Consider the following 18,111-nt stretch of genomic DNA (forward strand, 5'->3'; position numbering starts at 1 on the left):
ATTTCCTTGCAGTCCAAGGGACCCTCAAGAGTCTTCTCCAACACCACAGTTCAAAAGCATCAATTCTTTGGTGCTCAGCATTCTTTATAGTCCAACTCTCACATCCATACATGACTACTGGAAAAACCATAGTTTTCACTAGACAGACTTTTGTTGGCAAAGTAATGTCTCTACTTTTTAACATGCTGTCTGGGTTGGGCATAGCATTTCTTCCAAGAAAAAAAGCATCCTTTAATTTCATGGCTGCAGTCACCATCTGCAGTGATTTTGGAGCAACCCAAAAAAAGTTTGTCACTGTTTCCATTGTTTCCCCATCTATTTGCCATGAAATGATAGGACCAGATGCCATGATCTTAGTTTTCCAACTGTTAAGTTTTAATCCAACTTTTTTATTCTCCTCTTTCACTTTCATCAAGAGTCTCTTTAGCTCTTCTTCACTTTCTGCTATAAGAGTGGTATCATCTGCATATCTGAGGTTATTGATATTTCTCCTGGCACTGTTGATTCCAGGTTGTGCTTCATCCAGCCTACCATTTTTCATGAGATACTCTGCATATAAGTTAAATAAACAGGGTGACAATATACAGCCTTGACGTACTCCTTCCCCGATTTGGAACCGGTGTTGTTCCATGTTCAGTTCTAACTGTTGCTTCTTGACCTGCATACAGATTTCTGAAGAGACAGGTCAGATGGTCTGGTATTCCCATCTCTGTAAGAATTTTCCATAGTTTATTGTGATCCACACAGTCAAAGACTTTGGTGTAGTCAATAAAGGAGAAGTAGATGATTTTCTGGAACTCTTGTGCTTTTTCGATGATCCAACAGATGTTGGCAATTTGATCTCTGGTTCCTCTGCCTTTTCTAAATCCAGCTTGAAAATGTAGAAGTTCACTGTTCATGTACTGTTGAAGCCTGGCTTGGAGAATTTTGAGCATTACTTTGCCAGCATGTGAGATGAGTGCAATTTTGTGGTAGTTTGAACACTCTTTGGCATTGCCTTTCTTTGTGATTGGAATGAAAACTAACCTTTACCAGTCTTGTGGCCCCTGCTGAGTTTTCCAAATTTGCTGGCATATTAAGTGCAGCACTTTCACAGCATCATCCATTAGGATTTGAAATAGCTCAACTGGAATTCCATTACCTTCACTAGCTTTGTTCATAGTGATGCTCCCTAAGGCCCAAGCGCCTTCTCATTCCAGGATGTCTTGCTCTAGGTGAGTGAACACACCATTGTAGTTATCTGGGTCATGAAGATCATTTTTGTATAGCTCTTCTGTGTATTCTTGCCACCTCTTAATATCTTCTGCTTCTTTTAGGTCCATACAATTTCTGTCCTTGATTGTGCCCATCTTTGCATGAAATGTTCCTTGCGTGAAATGAAAACATTTCATCTTTGCATGAATGTTTGCATGAAATGAAAAAAGATGGTGTTAGAATAAAATTTCCCAATTAGATAGAATGTGTAATAATTTATACCTGGATGGGACTTGGATTTTAGCTCCAGGGTTTATGGACAAGCCATCAGACAGTGCCCAAGCCTGCTCCCAGAATATGACTGCTATACTAGCCTGACTCCTGCCACCACGAATATGTGCTTGACTGGTGATCCTCTCGTGGCTTCATTGCTTGACAAGTCCGCCCTGACAAACCTGTGTAATTGCTCTGCTCATGACTGATCTTCAGTCAAAGATATCAAGTATCTAAATGAATTCTTAGTAGTAAGAATGGCTTCAACATACTCAACTAACATTCTTGTTCAGTCACTGGTATCCATGAAAACAAATCAGTTTGTCTACCAAGTTGAGTTTCAATTAGTCTTAAGTGAAAACATTCTCCTCAAACTTTCTATAAATATCTATTATACAGTAACTCAACAGATATATTCTGCCACAAGTAAAATTAGACTACCTAACTGTGTTATTTAACAAAAATAAATGCAAGTGAGCAACAGAATTGAAGGCAAACTAAAAGGGTGATAATAGAGAAAGAAGCAGAAGATACCCACACAAATACAAATGATTTATATAGTGACATCAAGAAGGAAAAGATCAGGGGGAACAAGAATTAAAGAATAAGAACAAAAGCTACGAGGTGAATGTGTGGGATGATTGTCAAAAGATGACAAAAAGAAGGGGGGAATCTGCATATTTTGAAGTGAAACACTTTGTTTGATTTTAAACAGCAGAAGCAACAATTCTTCTCTGTTATTAAAAACAAACTGGGTCAGCATTCCTCAGTAGATATTCCCATCTCTTAATATACTATCTTCAAAGATAGTTTCAAATATTTTGCTTGGGGAAAAAACACCCATTCCAATTTTAATTATCATTTTTAGAACATGTTATCTTAGAGTGTTTGAAATAAAATTTCTTCTCATTACTTTTCATTCTTATTTGTCAATCACACAGTCTTTCACAACCATTTTGCAGCAAAACATTTAAATCAATGATTATTAGTGCACATAATAAAGGAAGTAGACAACAGATTTTTTTCTCTCTTATTTCTCCAGTTAAAGTAGAATTCAGTATATTATTCTGCTATGGGAATATATGCTTGTGCTAAATATTTTTAGGGTAACCCACTTCTTACAATGAACTTATGAAATAGCATTTCTTCCATGCAGGATCACTTAAAAGTTGCTCTCCCTTTAGACGGACTCAGTTGGCCTCTCTTTTCCTTGGATTCATTGCTAGGCTACCATAATCCTTCATTATTTGCACTTAGTGAGTTGAATCTTCTCTATCAGGCATGTAGACTTTGTCTTAACAAGTGGCATGCACTGGGGTAGGTACACATTAGAAAACTGTCGTGGGAAGTGTGATAATCTCTATTTTTCTATTAAATAATTATATTCTTCAGTACACATAGAAGCAGCACTTGAGTGAATGAAAATGCAGAGGTCATTAAAAATAGAACAGAATCTGGAAGGGTAACATGAAGACTTTCTAATTGTTCCTAGGTGATTTGGAAATATGATAGAAATATGTCTACTAGAAAGATTAGCAGAAGGAAGAGCTATTTATTTACTCTTTTTCCCACTTCCAGATTTTCAGTTAAGAATATGTCCAGGTTGTGTTTATGCCATTTTTTGCAAGATGCTATATAATGGTTAGTGAGTAATTAAACTTATTCCCTGATCCATGCTAACATTCGTGTGTGTGTGTGTATATATATATATATATATATTTCCTGCAATAATTAAAGATAAACACAACACATTTGATAATTTTTGACATACAAAAATGTCATAAAAACTTATATTGGTTACTTGCTATGTCTTATCTACTAGTTCTGTTTTATAGTCCCGGGAAGAATACTAAATACTTTGCATATTGTAATTATTTGCTTCACTCCACCAAATACTAACATTATGTTAACAAGAATTTCCATGGCTCATTATCTAGACCAAGCGTTCATGAAATATAATAAACTCTGAGTATATGCAACATTATGAAAAACAGAAAAGCAAATAGACTTGTTATTCTGAAAGACAATATTATAAGTACCAATGGAGTGGCAAAGATGCTTTGCTGAGCCTCTGAGGTTCAGAGATGCCAATAAACAGAGGAAACAATATAAATTCAAAACCTATTGTTACTATACAATCCCCAGTGAAAACCAACTAAAAACAAGGGTTTGATTTACTTAAATATTTAACAAAAATTTATTGCAAGAGATATTTTTCACTGAATTTACAGTTTCAAGGAACATGGTACAAAACATAGTGCCATCAGCTTTGTCTAAACATTAAATAGGTGCAAATACACAAAGATTAAAAAAAATGAAGGGCATACTTTACAACATAAATTACAGTACTATAAATATATTTTATATACATTATACATACTGTTAAGACATCATTTTGATATACAGCATAGATTATATTGATTTTCAAACTATTCAGTGCCTTAATAATATTATATATCAGAAGCTTAAGAATTTATTTGCATCATTACACTTATAGTAAGTGATTTCGTATCAATGAAGCCATATTTTAGCTAGTTTATTTCCACCATTTAAGTAGGCTATTATCCACTTAATGAGCATGAACACATGTGGCAGTAGTTTTCACATGGATATTTTCTTTGCCTCTCATGGTGATAACTAGAACAGGGGCTGCAGTGGGATGACGGTAGGGCGCGGGGAGAGCAGGGATGGGAAGAGGGCATGGGGCAGAGGTGGGAAAGCCAGGTGGCCAGGGTGAAGGACTGAAGCTGGGATGACCGGCATCTGAGGAGGAGCAACAAAAGTTGGCTGACCCCCATGACAAAGCCTTGGTCCTACTGGTCCTACTGAGAGCTGAGGTAATGATGTCCTGGTGAGAGCCGGGACCTGGGACAGAAACTGTTGGTGTGGTTGAAGCACTTTAAAGGTTCCGGCAGCTGCAGCTGCCGCCGTGGCTGCAGCAGCGGCCGCATGCTGTTGTAAAACGGTGTGGGGGATGGTGGTGACGGAGGTAGAACACAGGGGCTGCTGCAAAGGCAAGGGCTGCAGGGGTGTGCTGGGGGGCGGGAGGGCGGCTGGAGGAAAAGTGAACTTGACCTTGTTGGCCAGCATGCTGGGCGGTATGATGTGCTGGTACACTTCACACGGTAGATTCTTGAACTTGTCATGGTTTTCTATCGGAATCAATAATGCCTGTTCTGGTAAAGCTAAGGGAGCCAGGATCTGCTCTGTTGTTACAAAGGTATGGCCACTGACGTGTGCTTCTTTGAATGGCAACGGTGGTTGCGCATTAAGGATTCCTGAATTAAAACACAGCCACTCAGTCGATGCCTCATTCATCTTGCCTTGTGGAAGGGCTTCAGCCAGTTCATAATGACAAAGGTATGATCTAGGTTGTGACTGTCTAAAGTTCCTTTCAACACTAGGCACCTTGAAGGGAATTTGCTTTTCACTGATATTTGTATCCTCACTTCTTTCTTTGTGTTCAAGCAAGGTACTGTCCATTCCTTCTTTTGCAGGGGCACTAACTGTATAGGCTGATGTGGCGGGTTCACTGGAAATCTCTGACAGTTCCCCAGAAGTGGTCTCCATTACAAGCTGCTTGGTTTCCTCATTGGTTTCAGAAGGAAGAGGACTGCTGATGGGCAAAACCAGTTTATTTTCTACTTGGTCTAGTTGTTCTGAGTTCCTTTTGACATCTGCAGTTTCCTGTGGTTTTACTTCCTCTTTTCCGTCTTCACTTATTATGTTATCCCGGTAATGTAAGGAAGAATTGTCTTTCTTGGGATCATCTGTTTTCTCTTTGAGTTCCAAAGCTTCAAAACCCACATGTAATCTGCTTCTTTTTCTCCTCTGTTTCCTCTTAGGTTTGCAAGGAGCAGAAGCATGACGTGACCTCAAGAATTCTTCTGGCAGATAATTCTGTCGATTTAAACTTTCGTCTGAAGAATAAGAATATGAATGTTGTCTACGCTTTCGATGGCATCTTTCTGATTCATTAATGAGAGAATTATAACCTCTTTTAACAGCCTGGCTCTGACTCATGCATTTCATTTCATTCTGAAGAACTAGGCATCTGTGATCATGACTACAGCCGGACATTTTAGCTTTCCAACTACAGTATGTTCTGGAGTATGTTAAATTATGTTTTGCAGAATGTAACATTGTTGAATTGGACTGTCCATTTAAGACAACTGAACTGTTTTTACAGTAGTTTTTAGAACTGATAATATTATTATTATTGTATTCAGTGTTCCAGGTTTTACATGTTTCTTCATTTTCACTTAAGTATATGGATGTTGATTTGGGCCTTTTATCAGGTAATTGCTGTGAGTCCAATAGTTGCTCTGCAGCTAAATACTGTTTTTCTGAAATTGTTTCCAGTAGATTTTTCCTAGTTGTATCAGTGTAACTATTTTCTGTTTCCATGTTGAAACGAGTTTCTGATTCTTTGGTTTTCGCTCCATAATTATGGTGACATAACTTTCTTTTTTTCTTTCTTCTACTTTTATGGAACCAGTGTTCATGAGTATTTTTCAATCTTATTTTGTTGTGTTTCCCATCTAGAGCATCTTGCTTTATCTGATTTTTAGTAAAAGTATATTTTTTTGTTTTTCTGATCTTACAGGAAATATTTTTATACTTCTGACCCAAACTCTCATTTTTTCCAGAATCACAGCTATTGGAGACAGTATCATCAGTCAAATGAGAAGTGACTTGGGTACGTCCATTTCTGCTACCTCCAATTTCATGATCAGTGAGCCCTGCCATAGATGTATCCTTGCAATCCAAAACTGGGTTCTTGTAAATTTCTTCTCCCTTCTGTGGAGAAGAAAGATCACTTAAGGGCAGCTTATTTTTATCTAGCTTGCTGTTTAATTTAGTGGACTTGAAGTCAAAACAGAGAGGATTACAGCTATAGGAAATTGATGGTTGAGTGGTGGTGTATGTCAGCATTTCTGATGGCCACTGAAGAACTGTGGATCCATCTTTGTTGAGTACGGGTATAAATGGCTCACATGGCCTTTTATATAAATCTTTTTTTTTATGTAAGGTTATATTATCCTCTTCAGAATTTACAGGGGTCAACATGTCCAGACCGTGATTTTTATTTTCAACTTCAATCGTGGATGTCACAACAGTTTCCTTGGTGGTAGCTTGCAAAGACATGTTGTCATTAGCCATATCAAGAACTATGGATTTATTTCCTAGCAATTCAGAAGTGTTACCATTTATAGGTATGTCTTCATTAATAAGAACATCTTCTGGTGAAATCTGATCTGCTGAAGGGACTGAATGTTGACAATTATCTGCATCAGATGATGAAGGGAGCTGAAACTGGCAAAATGGAGGTAATAATAATGGATCTTTTTCACTAGAAACTTCTTTCATCTCTTGAGTTTGAGCAGTTTCTTTGTCAGTGCACATTCCCTCTGGTGGATGAAAAGAGTTTGCTTTCTCCACGGAATTCAAAAGCACATCTGTTGGTGAAGATAGTTGAAGATGACAAGCACCCGGGACAAATCTACTTTTTCTGCTAAATCCTTTTTCCACAGAGGCATCATCATTGTATTCAGAGAAGGCTGCAGCTGAGGACTCCAGTTTCACAGATGTTTTCTTTGGAAATGCAAAAGAAAAGCCAATTTTGTGTCTGTGAATCCCCTGGGCTTGATCTTCAAGTTGGTTATTTTTGGCCGTATAACTCTCTGTGCTTTCTGGATCTGCAGCAAAAGTGGTAACATCTTTAGCTTTCTCTTGGCTATGAATCAAAGTGCATTTAAAATCTTCCTGGTTATTAACTGAATCCACAACAGCTCTTTGGGAAATTTCATTACAATTTTCTCTCACAGTAACAGTCGTTGACTTGAACATAGGGCCACTTCCAGGAGCACTACAGAAAGAAACAAAAATATGTTTTCAGATAAGACACTTTTGAGGAAAAACAAACATTTACATCTTGGAAATGTCCTCCTAAGATTTTTTTCAAGTTCTTAAATCTTTGTAAGATAATTACACTCATGTAGTGCAATTGACTTCCAAGTATCGCAATTTAATTTAGTTCTTGGATATTGTTTGGGATCACTTGGAGATGACCTCTTGAAGTTACTCTTATAGCTATTAACAGCAATGGTCAAAGACTTTCAGCCAGTGTTTCCAGACTAAAAATTTTTCTTTACCCCCATGGCTTTTTCAGTGACACTTTGGAATACAGAATTCTCTTAAAAAATATTTTAATTCACAAATACTTAATATCATTGGCTCTATATGGAGAATATGAAAGTAGTTAAAATAAAAACTCTCAGTCATGATGTAAACAGGACTGGGAATTCAGTTCAACAATTCAACCAATGCTCATTGAGCATCTATCAAGACTAGGTGATATGCTTAATGAGAGCTTTAAGTCTTTTGGAATTGCCTTTCTTAATATTTAAAAATTATCCTGAAGTTATCCATTATACCATTATATAGAATAAATATAGGTTGTGGTTTCCATTTATTTGGCATCACAGGATACCATAAATAGTGAGTTTTTATAAAAAAAAAAAAAAAAAGTACTATACTGTCCAGCACATAAACAAAGAACTAACTAAATATCATCTTTGCCCCAAGAGAATCATGCTGTGCAGAATTTTCCCCGCTTTTCTAAAATGTTAGTTTCTGAGAGGTAATAAATGGTCTCAAATTTTTTAATCAAATTATTTCTTTAAACTTTAACACAATGTACTGGTTCACTGTCTTGTATGACATTAAGAAACACCACTAATTCTTAATTTGCATCTTGTGAGAGGCATCAAATTATTGAGAAAAATGTGTGTGTGTGTGTATGTGTAAGGTGAAATATGTACTGTATGCTAAGAAAAGTAACTTAGATAAGAAGTTTTGCTTCTTCTGTACATGTCTTATTATCAAGTTTATTTCTCTTAAAACGTTATGCTTTACATTTGCAAAGGCTACTTATAAGACATTAAATTACATAGGTACTAAAATAGTCTGAAATGTAAACTTGCACTTGTATAATTTTTCATTTTTTACTACACAGAATAAAAATACCTTGTTGGTATAATTGAATAGCAGTTATGTTTGGTTTTAACAGTTCATTATAGGATTCCAGATATATTTACACTTTATTTTGACTTTTAAAATCTGACATCTCAAACAATGTTTTGATATGTCAGTATTCCCTAACACTATTTCTCTTTATCCTTCCATATGTATTCTTAAAGATCATTTCAAATAAAAGTTCTCCAAATTTTAATTAAAAAATAAATTCCTCTTAGAACTCTACTTAAAACAAGGGCTATGAGATGGTGCTTACATCTCTTCTTCAATCAAATGTTTTGAATTTCACTAAAGAGATAGAATGGCTTTCTATTAACACAACTTGATAAATAATGTAAAATTAATTTTTAGAAACTAAAATTGCAGCAATTTGACTTTTTATTGAAATGTGCGTTAAACAGGTGTTTGCCTAAATCTCAAATTCAATTTACTGTTCACAGGCCACAGAAAGTTATGAAAATGTGATCGCCTTATTCTGGGTACAGAAATAAATAGATTTGTGTCCTTTATTCATTTCCTTTTTTTGTCATCATGTTTTAAGAAAACATTTTACTGCACACTCACCACACAGTTTCCTTTCTTAGCTCGGCCAGCTTGTGCAGGCGTTGAAGTGCCTTTTCCTGTTTTCTTTCATCTTTCCTGGATTTAGATGCTACATTTCGAGCAAATTCCCTTTGTTTCAGTTCTTTGAGCCTCTATTAAAAGATATGAAAATGATTAATAGCATTTGAGTCTATGGTAATGTCAAAGTTACAATAATAGTAATTGAAATTTTCTAATGCATCATCTTTGATCTCATCTAAGGAAAGTACAGCATTTGTGACAATCTACTTCTAACAAAATATTTTCTTGCATTTTTGGCTGGTAAAAAAAGTGCCAAAACACATCATTACATTGTATTAAAAGGTATACCTATGCCTTAATAAATTGGATATTTTATCTTTGCTTATTGATTGTTGCCTGCCAAGGTTCTCTGCCTAATTCAGATGAGGTGTTGGAGTCTTGTGCGTGCGTGTGTGCTAAGTCTCTTCAGTCATGTCCGACTCTGTGCCACCCTATGGATTGTAGTCCCCCAGGTTCCTCTGTTCATGGGCTTCTCCAAGCAAGAATACTGGAGTGGGTTGCCATGTCTTCCTCCAGGGGACCTTCCCAACTCAGGAAGATACAGGGAACCTGTATTACGACTCCTGCATTGGCACGCAAGTTCTTTACCACTAGCACCATCTGGGAAGTTGTTGGAGTCCTAAAAAAATTTTTTTTAAAAACTAATTTTTAAAACATATCCAATTAGTTTGTGCATTTAGTTAATTTCATCATTTTAAAATTCATATTAGAGTACAGTTGCTTTACAATATTGTGTCACTTTCTGCTCTGCAGGAAAATTAATCAGCCATATGTATACATATATCCCCTCTTTTTTGGATTTCCTTCCTATTTAGGTCACCGAAGAGCACTAACAGTTTCTTGTGCTATACAATAGGTTCTCTTTAGTTATCTATTTTATACATAGCAATGTATATATGTCAATTCCAATCTCCCAATTCATCCCACCCCTCCTTCCTTTCTTCGTGTCCTACATTTGTTTTCTACGTCTGTGTCTCTATTTCTGCTGATATACTCTATATTAGAAAGGTATCTGATCTTTTTCATATTGTCTAAGAGCTGAAACTCCAATACTTTGGCCACCTCATGCGAAGAGTTGATTCACTGGAAAAGACCCTGATGCTGGGAGGGATTGGGGGCAGGAGGAGAAGGGGACGGCAGAGGATGAGATGGCTGGATGGCATCACCGACTCGATGGCCATGAGTTTGAGTAAACTCCGGGAGTTTGTGATGGACAGGGAGGCCTTAGCTGAACTGAAGAAGAGTAAATGGCTTACATGAATCTACAAGGCAAATTCCCACTAATAATGTGATTTAAAATAATCCCTTCCCTCAAATATCAGGCATATTTCTCAAATAATTCAAGATGGAGGAAGAAAATTAACAGTATTTTTGTGAAAAATATTTTTACATTGAGCGTATGTTTCATCCTTATTAAAAGAGCTGGGGTTTGGGATTGAAGGGCAGAAAAATAACATGTCAAGTTGAATAGAACTGATAAATAGCCATGTATGTGGCATGATTTAAGAGATACCAAAGTGGTCCCATGCCCCAAATATTTTCACTACAGTCTTTCACAGAAACAGTATACAGCCATTAAAAACTTAATTTTTTTTTAAGTACTGTATTTTCCTGTGGAACACATGTCATGCCATCATGATATATCAGTGTCTTAAAATAGGACTTTAAGAGAATAAAGCATATACTAATCACATTTCCATTAAGTGATTGAACAAAAACTTTTGAGATAATTTGCATTGACATATTTGTGAAGGAGTTTATTTAGAGCTGAATTTAAATAAAATAAAGACCATGTCATAAATGTTTAACTTGTGCTAGTATTTCATAAAAGTAAAATTTTGACATATTATCATATTGATATAACAAGAGTAGCTGCAATTTTATAATACATATTCAACTATTTATTGATTTTTAAAATATGTAGAATTAGAGTATAATAGAGCAAGAAAGTTTTAATTCTAAATTTTAAATGTTCATGGTCTTGGTTATCTCTGTCTCATAAAATCTTGAGGTCATATCAAAATTCATTCAACAACTTATTGATCACCAACTGTGGTTACTCTGTTAAATGGCTAGGATATTTTTAAAAAGGCAAAAGATATGTTTTTACCTTTATCTGGTGTGTGTGTGTGTGTGTGTGTGTGTGTGTGTCTGTGACTATGTGTGTGGACAAGTGAATTTATATATCATTTCACAAAAATAGGGGAAAAAGGCACACAGGAAAATATAATGGCATTAAGTAGTTGAGGAAATCTTTTTGTGACCTAGGATGACAGTGTAGGCGTGCACCCAAAATCCCTAGGTAGGCTACCTGAGAAAAGCCACATCTGATCTAGGTTTTAAAGGATGTAAAAACATGGAGAAGAAGGGTTGAATGTTGGAAGTGGGAGGATATTTCAGGGGAAATAAAACAGTTTTGTATAACATAGAAATAAGAGCATGCAGATTCTGAAAAAATGCATGATTTAAAGAAGCATGGCTACAGCAGAATGTATGTGTGGAAGTTGCAAAACTTAATGAATTATAAGGTCCTACCAAATCCTGGGGGACCCTGCCTAACATATGACTTAATGTGACTGTAGAAAACATGAAGGGGAGTTTAAACAATTCAATGTCACAATAGGATTTTCTTTTTATTTTGTTTTGCCATGATACAATTTTCATTTTATTAAGATTCTTTTGGCATCAGTATGCATGAAATTTTGCCATAGAGTAAAATTAAAGACATAGTGACCAATAAATAGAATTTTACAATGAACCAGCTAAAAACATTAAAAACCTTTTCTAAAGGAGTTGTAGTGGAGAGAAAATGTAGAATTAGTGATTTATTGGATGTGCATAATTGAATGGCCTAAAGAATATTCATTACCTTTACTGAGAAATAACACCTGCCATTGTAAGAAACAGACAGTCAATCAAGAGAGGGTCGGGTTAGGAGGAGGATACTAAGAGAGAATTTGAAGAAAATAGAAGATAAATTCTCTGAAATAGACATTTTAAAAATCAAAGTGCCAAGTGAAATAAAGCAAGAATGCTGCAATATCAATGAAAGAACTAACAACTAACATTCAAAGTTTTTAAGGAGTTCTATTTATATATAGCAATATTATAGCAATCAAACATAATTTTTCCTACTAGATCCTTTGGGAAGCTGATACAATTAAGAAAAATAGATGACTATTTTTAATAAAACTTTTAAAATAAATGTTAATCTCTGTAATATATGTATATATATATGCAAGTTAAAAGTATAATGCTTCTAACAAAAAGCAAAGCTTTTCTAAAGCAAGTATATGAAATTGCTAAGAATCCACTATTTACTGTTTCAAATTAACCATTATGATTTTACTTAATCCATTTCTACTGACATAATAGTTAAATATCAAAGAATCTCTCAATTTTCAAATGCCAAAACAGTTGTGGTATAACTGTGAAATAACTGAGTGATTGACATGGCAGAATCAGCTCTTAAATAATGTTTAAGAGAAGAATGCAAATGTTGTTTTTGTCTTGCAGAGGTTGTCAGTTCAGTTCAGTCACTCAGTCCTGTTCAAATCTTTGCGACTCCATGGAATGCAGCATGCCAGGCCTCCCTGTCCATCACCAACTCCTGGAACCTACTCAAACTCATGTCCATTGAGTCAGTGATGCCATCCAACCATCTCATCCTCTGTTGTCCCCTTCTCCTCCTGCCTTCAATCTTTCCCAGCACCAGGTTCTTTTCAAATGAGTCAGTTCTTCATATCAGGTGGCCAAAATATTGGAGTTTCAGCTTCAGCATCAGTCCTTCCAGTGAATATTCAGGACTGATTTCCTTTAGGATGGACTGGTTGGATCCACCAAACTACATTCAAGTGTTCCTATTGATCTCAGTCTCCCTCTACATACATAACATTTTTCTGATCTTGGTGACAGACTTCCTAATATTAGGGTAAATAAACTTGACTAATATTTAGGGACTACTTAGTTGTAGAGGTTATATATGCTGTGTGTGCTGTCATGTCTGACTCTTTCTGACCCTATGGACTGTAGCCTGCCAGGTTGCTCTGTCCACAGGATTCTCTGGGACAGAATACTGGAGTGGGTTGCCATTTCCTTCTGCAGGGGATCTTCATGACCAAAGATCAAATTGGAGTCTCCTGCATCTCCTGCATTGGCAGGCAGATTATTTCACCACTGAGCTACCTGGGAAGCTGCAGAGGTTATAGATCTGGCCAAATGCTTTGGTCAGTTTTAGAATATAATTTTTCAGTCTTTATATCCTTTCTTGCATTTTTCTGCAGCAAAATAAAGTCCTACATCATATTTTATAACTATAAGAGTATTTTTGAAAAGTAAAAAAAAAAAAATAGAAACCAAGTGAATTCTTCTGAGAATGTCAAATGGAAAGAAAACTTAAGTTCCACACAAAAGAATATACAAGATTATACCAGTGAGGCTTATGGAAATATCAATGTTATTTCAAAAGTTTCCTCAACAATTTATTGAGAATCATTCTAAAAAAATTCTTGGTGATAAATGTCAAGACAGGAATAACAGTCAGCAAGAATTAGAAAATTAAAAGTATGTTAAGAGGAACTTGTGGGAGGATGTGGTCTCTCTCAGTTCAGTTCAGTTCAGTTGCTCAGTCGTGTTCAACTCTTTGTGACCCCATGAATCGCAGCACACCAGGCCTCTCTGTCCATCACCAACTCCCGGAGTTGCAAAAAAAAATTGTAATATATGCTCACATATAATTCAATATATACTTTGAAAATATGCACTAAAGAAAGAAAAAACAGAAATCAATATTCTTTGGCTATGATACCATCTCAGAGGATCTATTCTACTTTCCCACTGATCTACTTCTCTTAGTCTATAGAGAATCAGAATGTCACAAGGGCAACACAGGCCATTAATCCTCAAATATGGTCTCAGGAAAACCCATAGAGTTGGATGGTTAGGAAAGTTATAACGATCCCAGCCTCATTTTAGTGATGGTGTTTAGAGAGTGGCAAAGATTTAATCAATGTGAGAAATAGAGAAAAAGCAAGAGAGAGAAAAGTAGCACTTAAATGACTCATCAGTTTGTGTTTAAACATTTAGATAAATTACATTGTTTTACAATTGCAAACCAAACTTTCATGAACATTCTTACATGTATATTGTGTACCCAAAAGACAGGTTCCTATAAGAAACACTAAATAAAAGATCAAAATGCACTTTTTTGAGATTTTCCAAACCACTGTACATAGCCTTATACCATCATTGCACTGCTCCCAACAGTATATGCGAATATATACCTTATCCAATACTGGGCAGCATCCCTCAAAATTTGTTTAATTTAGAGGGATGACAGACAGTAAGTGATATATCATATATACTAAGATATACTTATTGACAGTCAGTAAGTGATATATGATTTAATGTTTTGCTATAATTCATTTGCTTACTAGGAAGTGGAAATAATTTTACATACATATCAGCCACCTGTATTTCTTCATTTAAAATTAATACTGTTCCTTAAAGTTTATTACACAGTATTATATGCATTACTTTGAAAACAAGCATGAAAGCAAACAGAGCTAGCCTTATTATCCATATTTAGAGATGACAAAACTAAAGTTAAGCAAATTTTAGACTTGTTCACAGTTGTGTGCAAGTGGTAGAACCGGACTGTAATTAGGATTTCCGGGAACATTTCATGTGGTTTATCTCCTATGTTTATTCTGCAATATGTTATTCAAGAAGCCTAACTCTTTAGGTCAGGTTCATTGGGATGTATTGCAAATATTCATTTATCTTTCAACAAATACTTCTTGAGTGCCCATTACCTGTCAGCTGTTATTCTAAGCACTGTTGATATATCTGTGACAAAGGAGGATAAAAGCTCTGTTCCTTGCATGAATTTTTTGTCATAGTTGAGAGAAATGTACATTAAAACTTATGAATATTCAGTTATATAGTATAGTAGATAGTGAAAAGTGCTGTGGATGAAATGAATTTAAGCTGAGGGTGTAGGAAATAAGGGCTTCCCAGGTGGCTAAGATGGTAAAAAATCAGCCTGCAATGCGGCAGACCTGTGTTTGATCCCTGGGATGGGAAGATACCCTGGAGGAGGGCATGGCAACCCACTCTAGTATTCTTGCCTGGAGAATCCCCATGGACAGAGGAGCCTGGCAGGCTACCGTCCATGGGGCCACAATTTCAAATAGCATGATTAGGGAAGGTTTTCTATTAGGCTTATTCTCTCAGTTCAGTTCAGTCACTCAGTCGTGTCCAACTCTTTGCCACTCCATGAATCGCAGCATGCCAGGCCTCCCTGTCCATCACCAACTCCAGAAGCTTACCGAAACACATGTCCATTGAGTCAGTGATGCCATCCAACCATCTCATCCTTTGTCGTCCCCTTCTCCTCCTGCCCCCAGTCCCTCCAAGCATCAGGATGTTTTCCAATGAGTCAACTCTTTGCATGAGGTGGCCAAAGTATTGGAGTTTCAGCTTCATCATCAGTCCTTCCAATGAATATTCAGGACTTATCTCCTTCAGGATGGACTGGTTGGATCTCCTTGCAGTCCAAGGGACTCTCAAGAGTCTTCTCCAACACCACAGTTCAAAAGCATCAATTTTTTGGCTATCAGTTTTCTTCACACTCCAACTCTTACATCCATACATGACCACTGGAAAAACCATAGCCTCGACCAGATGGACCTTTGTTGGCAAAGTAATGTCTCTGCTTTTTAATATGCTATTTAGGCTGGTCATAACTTTCCTTCCAAGGAGTAAGCATCTTTTAATTTTATGGCTGCAGTCACCAACTGCAGTGATTTTGGAGCCCAAAAAAATAAAGTCTGACACTCTTTCCACTGTCTCCCCATCTATTTCCCATGAGGTGATAGGACCAGACGCCATGATCTTCGTTTTCTGAATGTTGAGCTTTAAGCCAACTTTTTCACTCTCCTCTTTCACTATCATCAAGAGGCTCTTTAGTTCCTCTTCACTTTCTGCCATAAGGGTGGTGTCATCTGCATATCTGAGGTTACTGATATTTCTCCTGGCGTTCTTAATTCCAGCTTGTGCTTCTTCCAGTCCAGAATTTCTCATGATGTACTCTGCATATAAGTTAAATAAGCAGGGTGACAATATACAGCCTTGATGTACTCCTTTCCGAATTTGGAACCAGTCTGTTGTTCCATGTCCAGTTCTAACTGTTGCTTCCTGACCTGCATACAGATTTCTCAAGAGGCAGGTCAGGTGGTCTGGTATTCCCATCTCTTTCAGAATTTCCCACAGTTTATTGTGATCCACACAGTCGAAGGCTTTGGCGTAGTCAATAAAGCAGAACTAGATGTTTTCCTGGAACTCTCTTGCTTTTTTGATGATCCAGCAGATATTGGCAGTTTGATCTCTGGTTCCTCTGCCTTTTCTAAAACCAGCTTGAACATCTGGAAGTTCTCGGTTCATGTATTGCTGAAGCCTGGCTTGGAGAATTTTGAGCATTACTTTACTAGAGTGTGAGATGAGTCAATTGTGCGGTAGTTTGAGCATTCTTTGGGATTGCCTTTCTTAGGGATTGGAATGAATATTGACCTTTTCCAGTCCTGTGGCCACTGCTGAGTTTTCCAAATTTGCTGGCATATGGAGTGCAGCACTTTGACAGCATCATCTTTCAGGATTTGAAATAGCTCAACTGGAATTCCATCACATCCACTAGCTTTGTTCTTACTGATGCTTTCTAAGGCCCACTTGACTTCACATTCCAGGATGTCTGGCTCTAGGTGAGTGATCACACTTTTGTGATTATCTGGGTCATGAAGATCTTTTTTGTACCGTTCTTCTGTGTATTCTTGCCACCTCTTCTTCATATCTTCTGCTTCTGTTAGGTCCATACCATTTCTGTCCTTTATTGAGCCCATTTTTGCATGAAATGTTCCCTTGGTATCTCTAATTTTCTTGAAGAGATCTCTAGTCTTTCTTATTCTATTGTTTTCCTCTATTTCTTTGCATTGATCACTGAGGAAGGCTTTCTTATCTCTCCTGGCTATTCTTTGGAACTCTGCATTCCAATGGGAATATTTTTCCTTTTTTCCTTTGCTTTTTGCTTCTCTTCTTTTCACAGCTATTTGTAAGGCCTCTTCAGACAACCATTTTGCCTTTTTGCATTTCTTTTCCATGGAGATGGTCTTGATCCCTGTCTCCTGTACAATGTCACAAACCTCCATCCATAGTTCATCAGGCACTCTGTCTATCAGATCTAGTCCCTTAAATCTATTTCTCACTTCCACTGTATATTCATAAGGGATTTGATTTAGGTCATACCTGAATGGTCTAGTGGTTATCCCTACTCTCTTCCATTTAAGTCTGAATTTGGCAATAAGGAGTTCATGATCTGAGCCACAGGCAGCTCCAGGTCTTGTTTTTGCTGACTGTATAGAGCTTCTCCATCTTTGGCTGCAAAGAATATAATCAATCTGATTTCAGGGTTGGCCATCTGGTGATGTCCATATGTAGAGTCTTCTCTTGTGTTGTTGGAAGAGGGTGTTTGCTATGACCAGTGCGTTCTCTTGGCAAAACTCTGGCTGCGACGGACCGCGCAGAAGCGCGGCCATGAGGAGCTACCCCTCGCCCAAGGTCAGCGCCGAAAGCGCCAGGCTGAGACAGCGCAGGAGCGGCAGCCGAGAGGAACTACCCCACCTCCAAGGAGCGGCTGCTGCACTGGAGCTGGAGGGCCGAGAGGAGCTACTCCAGGTTCAAGGTCAGGAGAGTCGGCCGTGAGAAGATACCCCTCGTCCAAGGTGAGGAGCAGCGGCTGCGCTTTGCTGGAGCAGCCGTGAAGAGATACCCCATGTCCAAGGTAAGAGAAACCCAAGTAAGACGGTAGGTGTTGCGAGAGGGCATCAGAGGGCAGACACACGAAAACCATAATCACAGAAAACTAGCCAACTTGATCACAGGACCACAGTCTTGTCTAACTCAGTGAAACTAAGCCATGCCGTGTGGAGC

General features: G+C 37.2%; 1 protein-coding gene across 2 annotated transcripts in view; it reads right to left on the minus strand.

The window, feature by feature from the left end:
* Window positions 1-3,635: 3,635 nt before the first annotated feature.
* Window positions 3,636-18,111, minus strand: part of ZNF804A (zinc finger protein 804A) — a 318,335-nt gene continuing 303,859 nt past the window's right edge. For both annotated transcript variants that reach the window (XM_043894892.1, XM_043894894.1), the window contains exons 3-4: window positions 9,070-9,200; window positions 3,636-7,336 (exon numbers count right to left, since the gene is read on the minus strand). In XM_043894892.1, the coding sequence (XP_043750827.1) occupies window positions 4,105-7,336; window positions 9,070-9,200 (3,363 nt within the window). In that variant the 3' untranslated portion in view covers window positions 3,636-4,104. The remainder of the gene's footprint in view (window positions 7,337-9,069; window positions 9,201-18,111) is intronic.

Source organism: Cervus elaphus, chromosome 33, assembly GCF_910594005.1.
Source record: "Cervus elaphus chromosome 33, mCerEla1.1, whole genome shotgun sequence".
NCBI classification, from domain to species: Eukaryota; Metazoa; Chordata; class Mammalia; order Artiodactyla; family Cervidae; genus Cervus; species Cervus elaphus.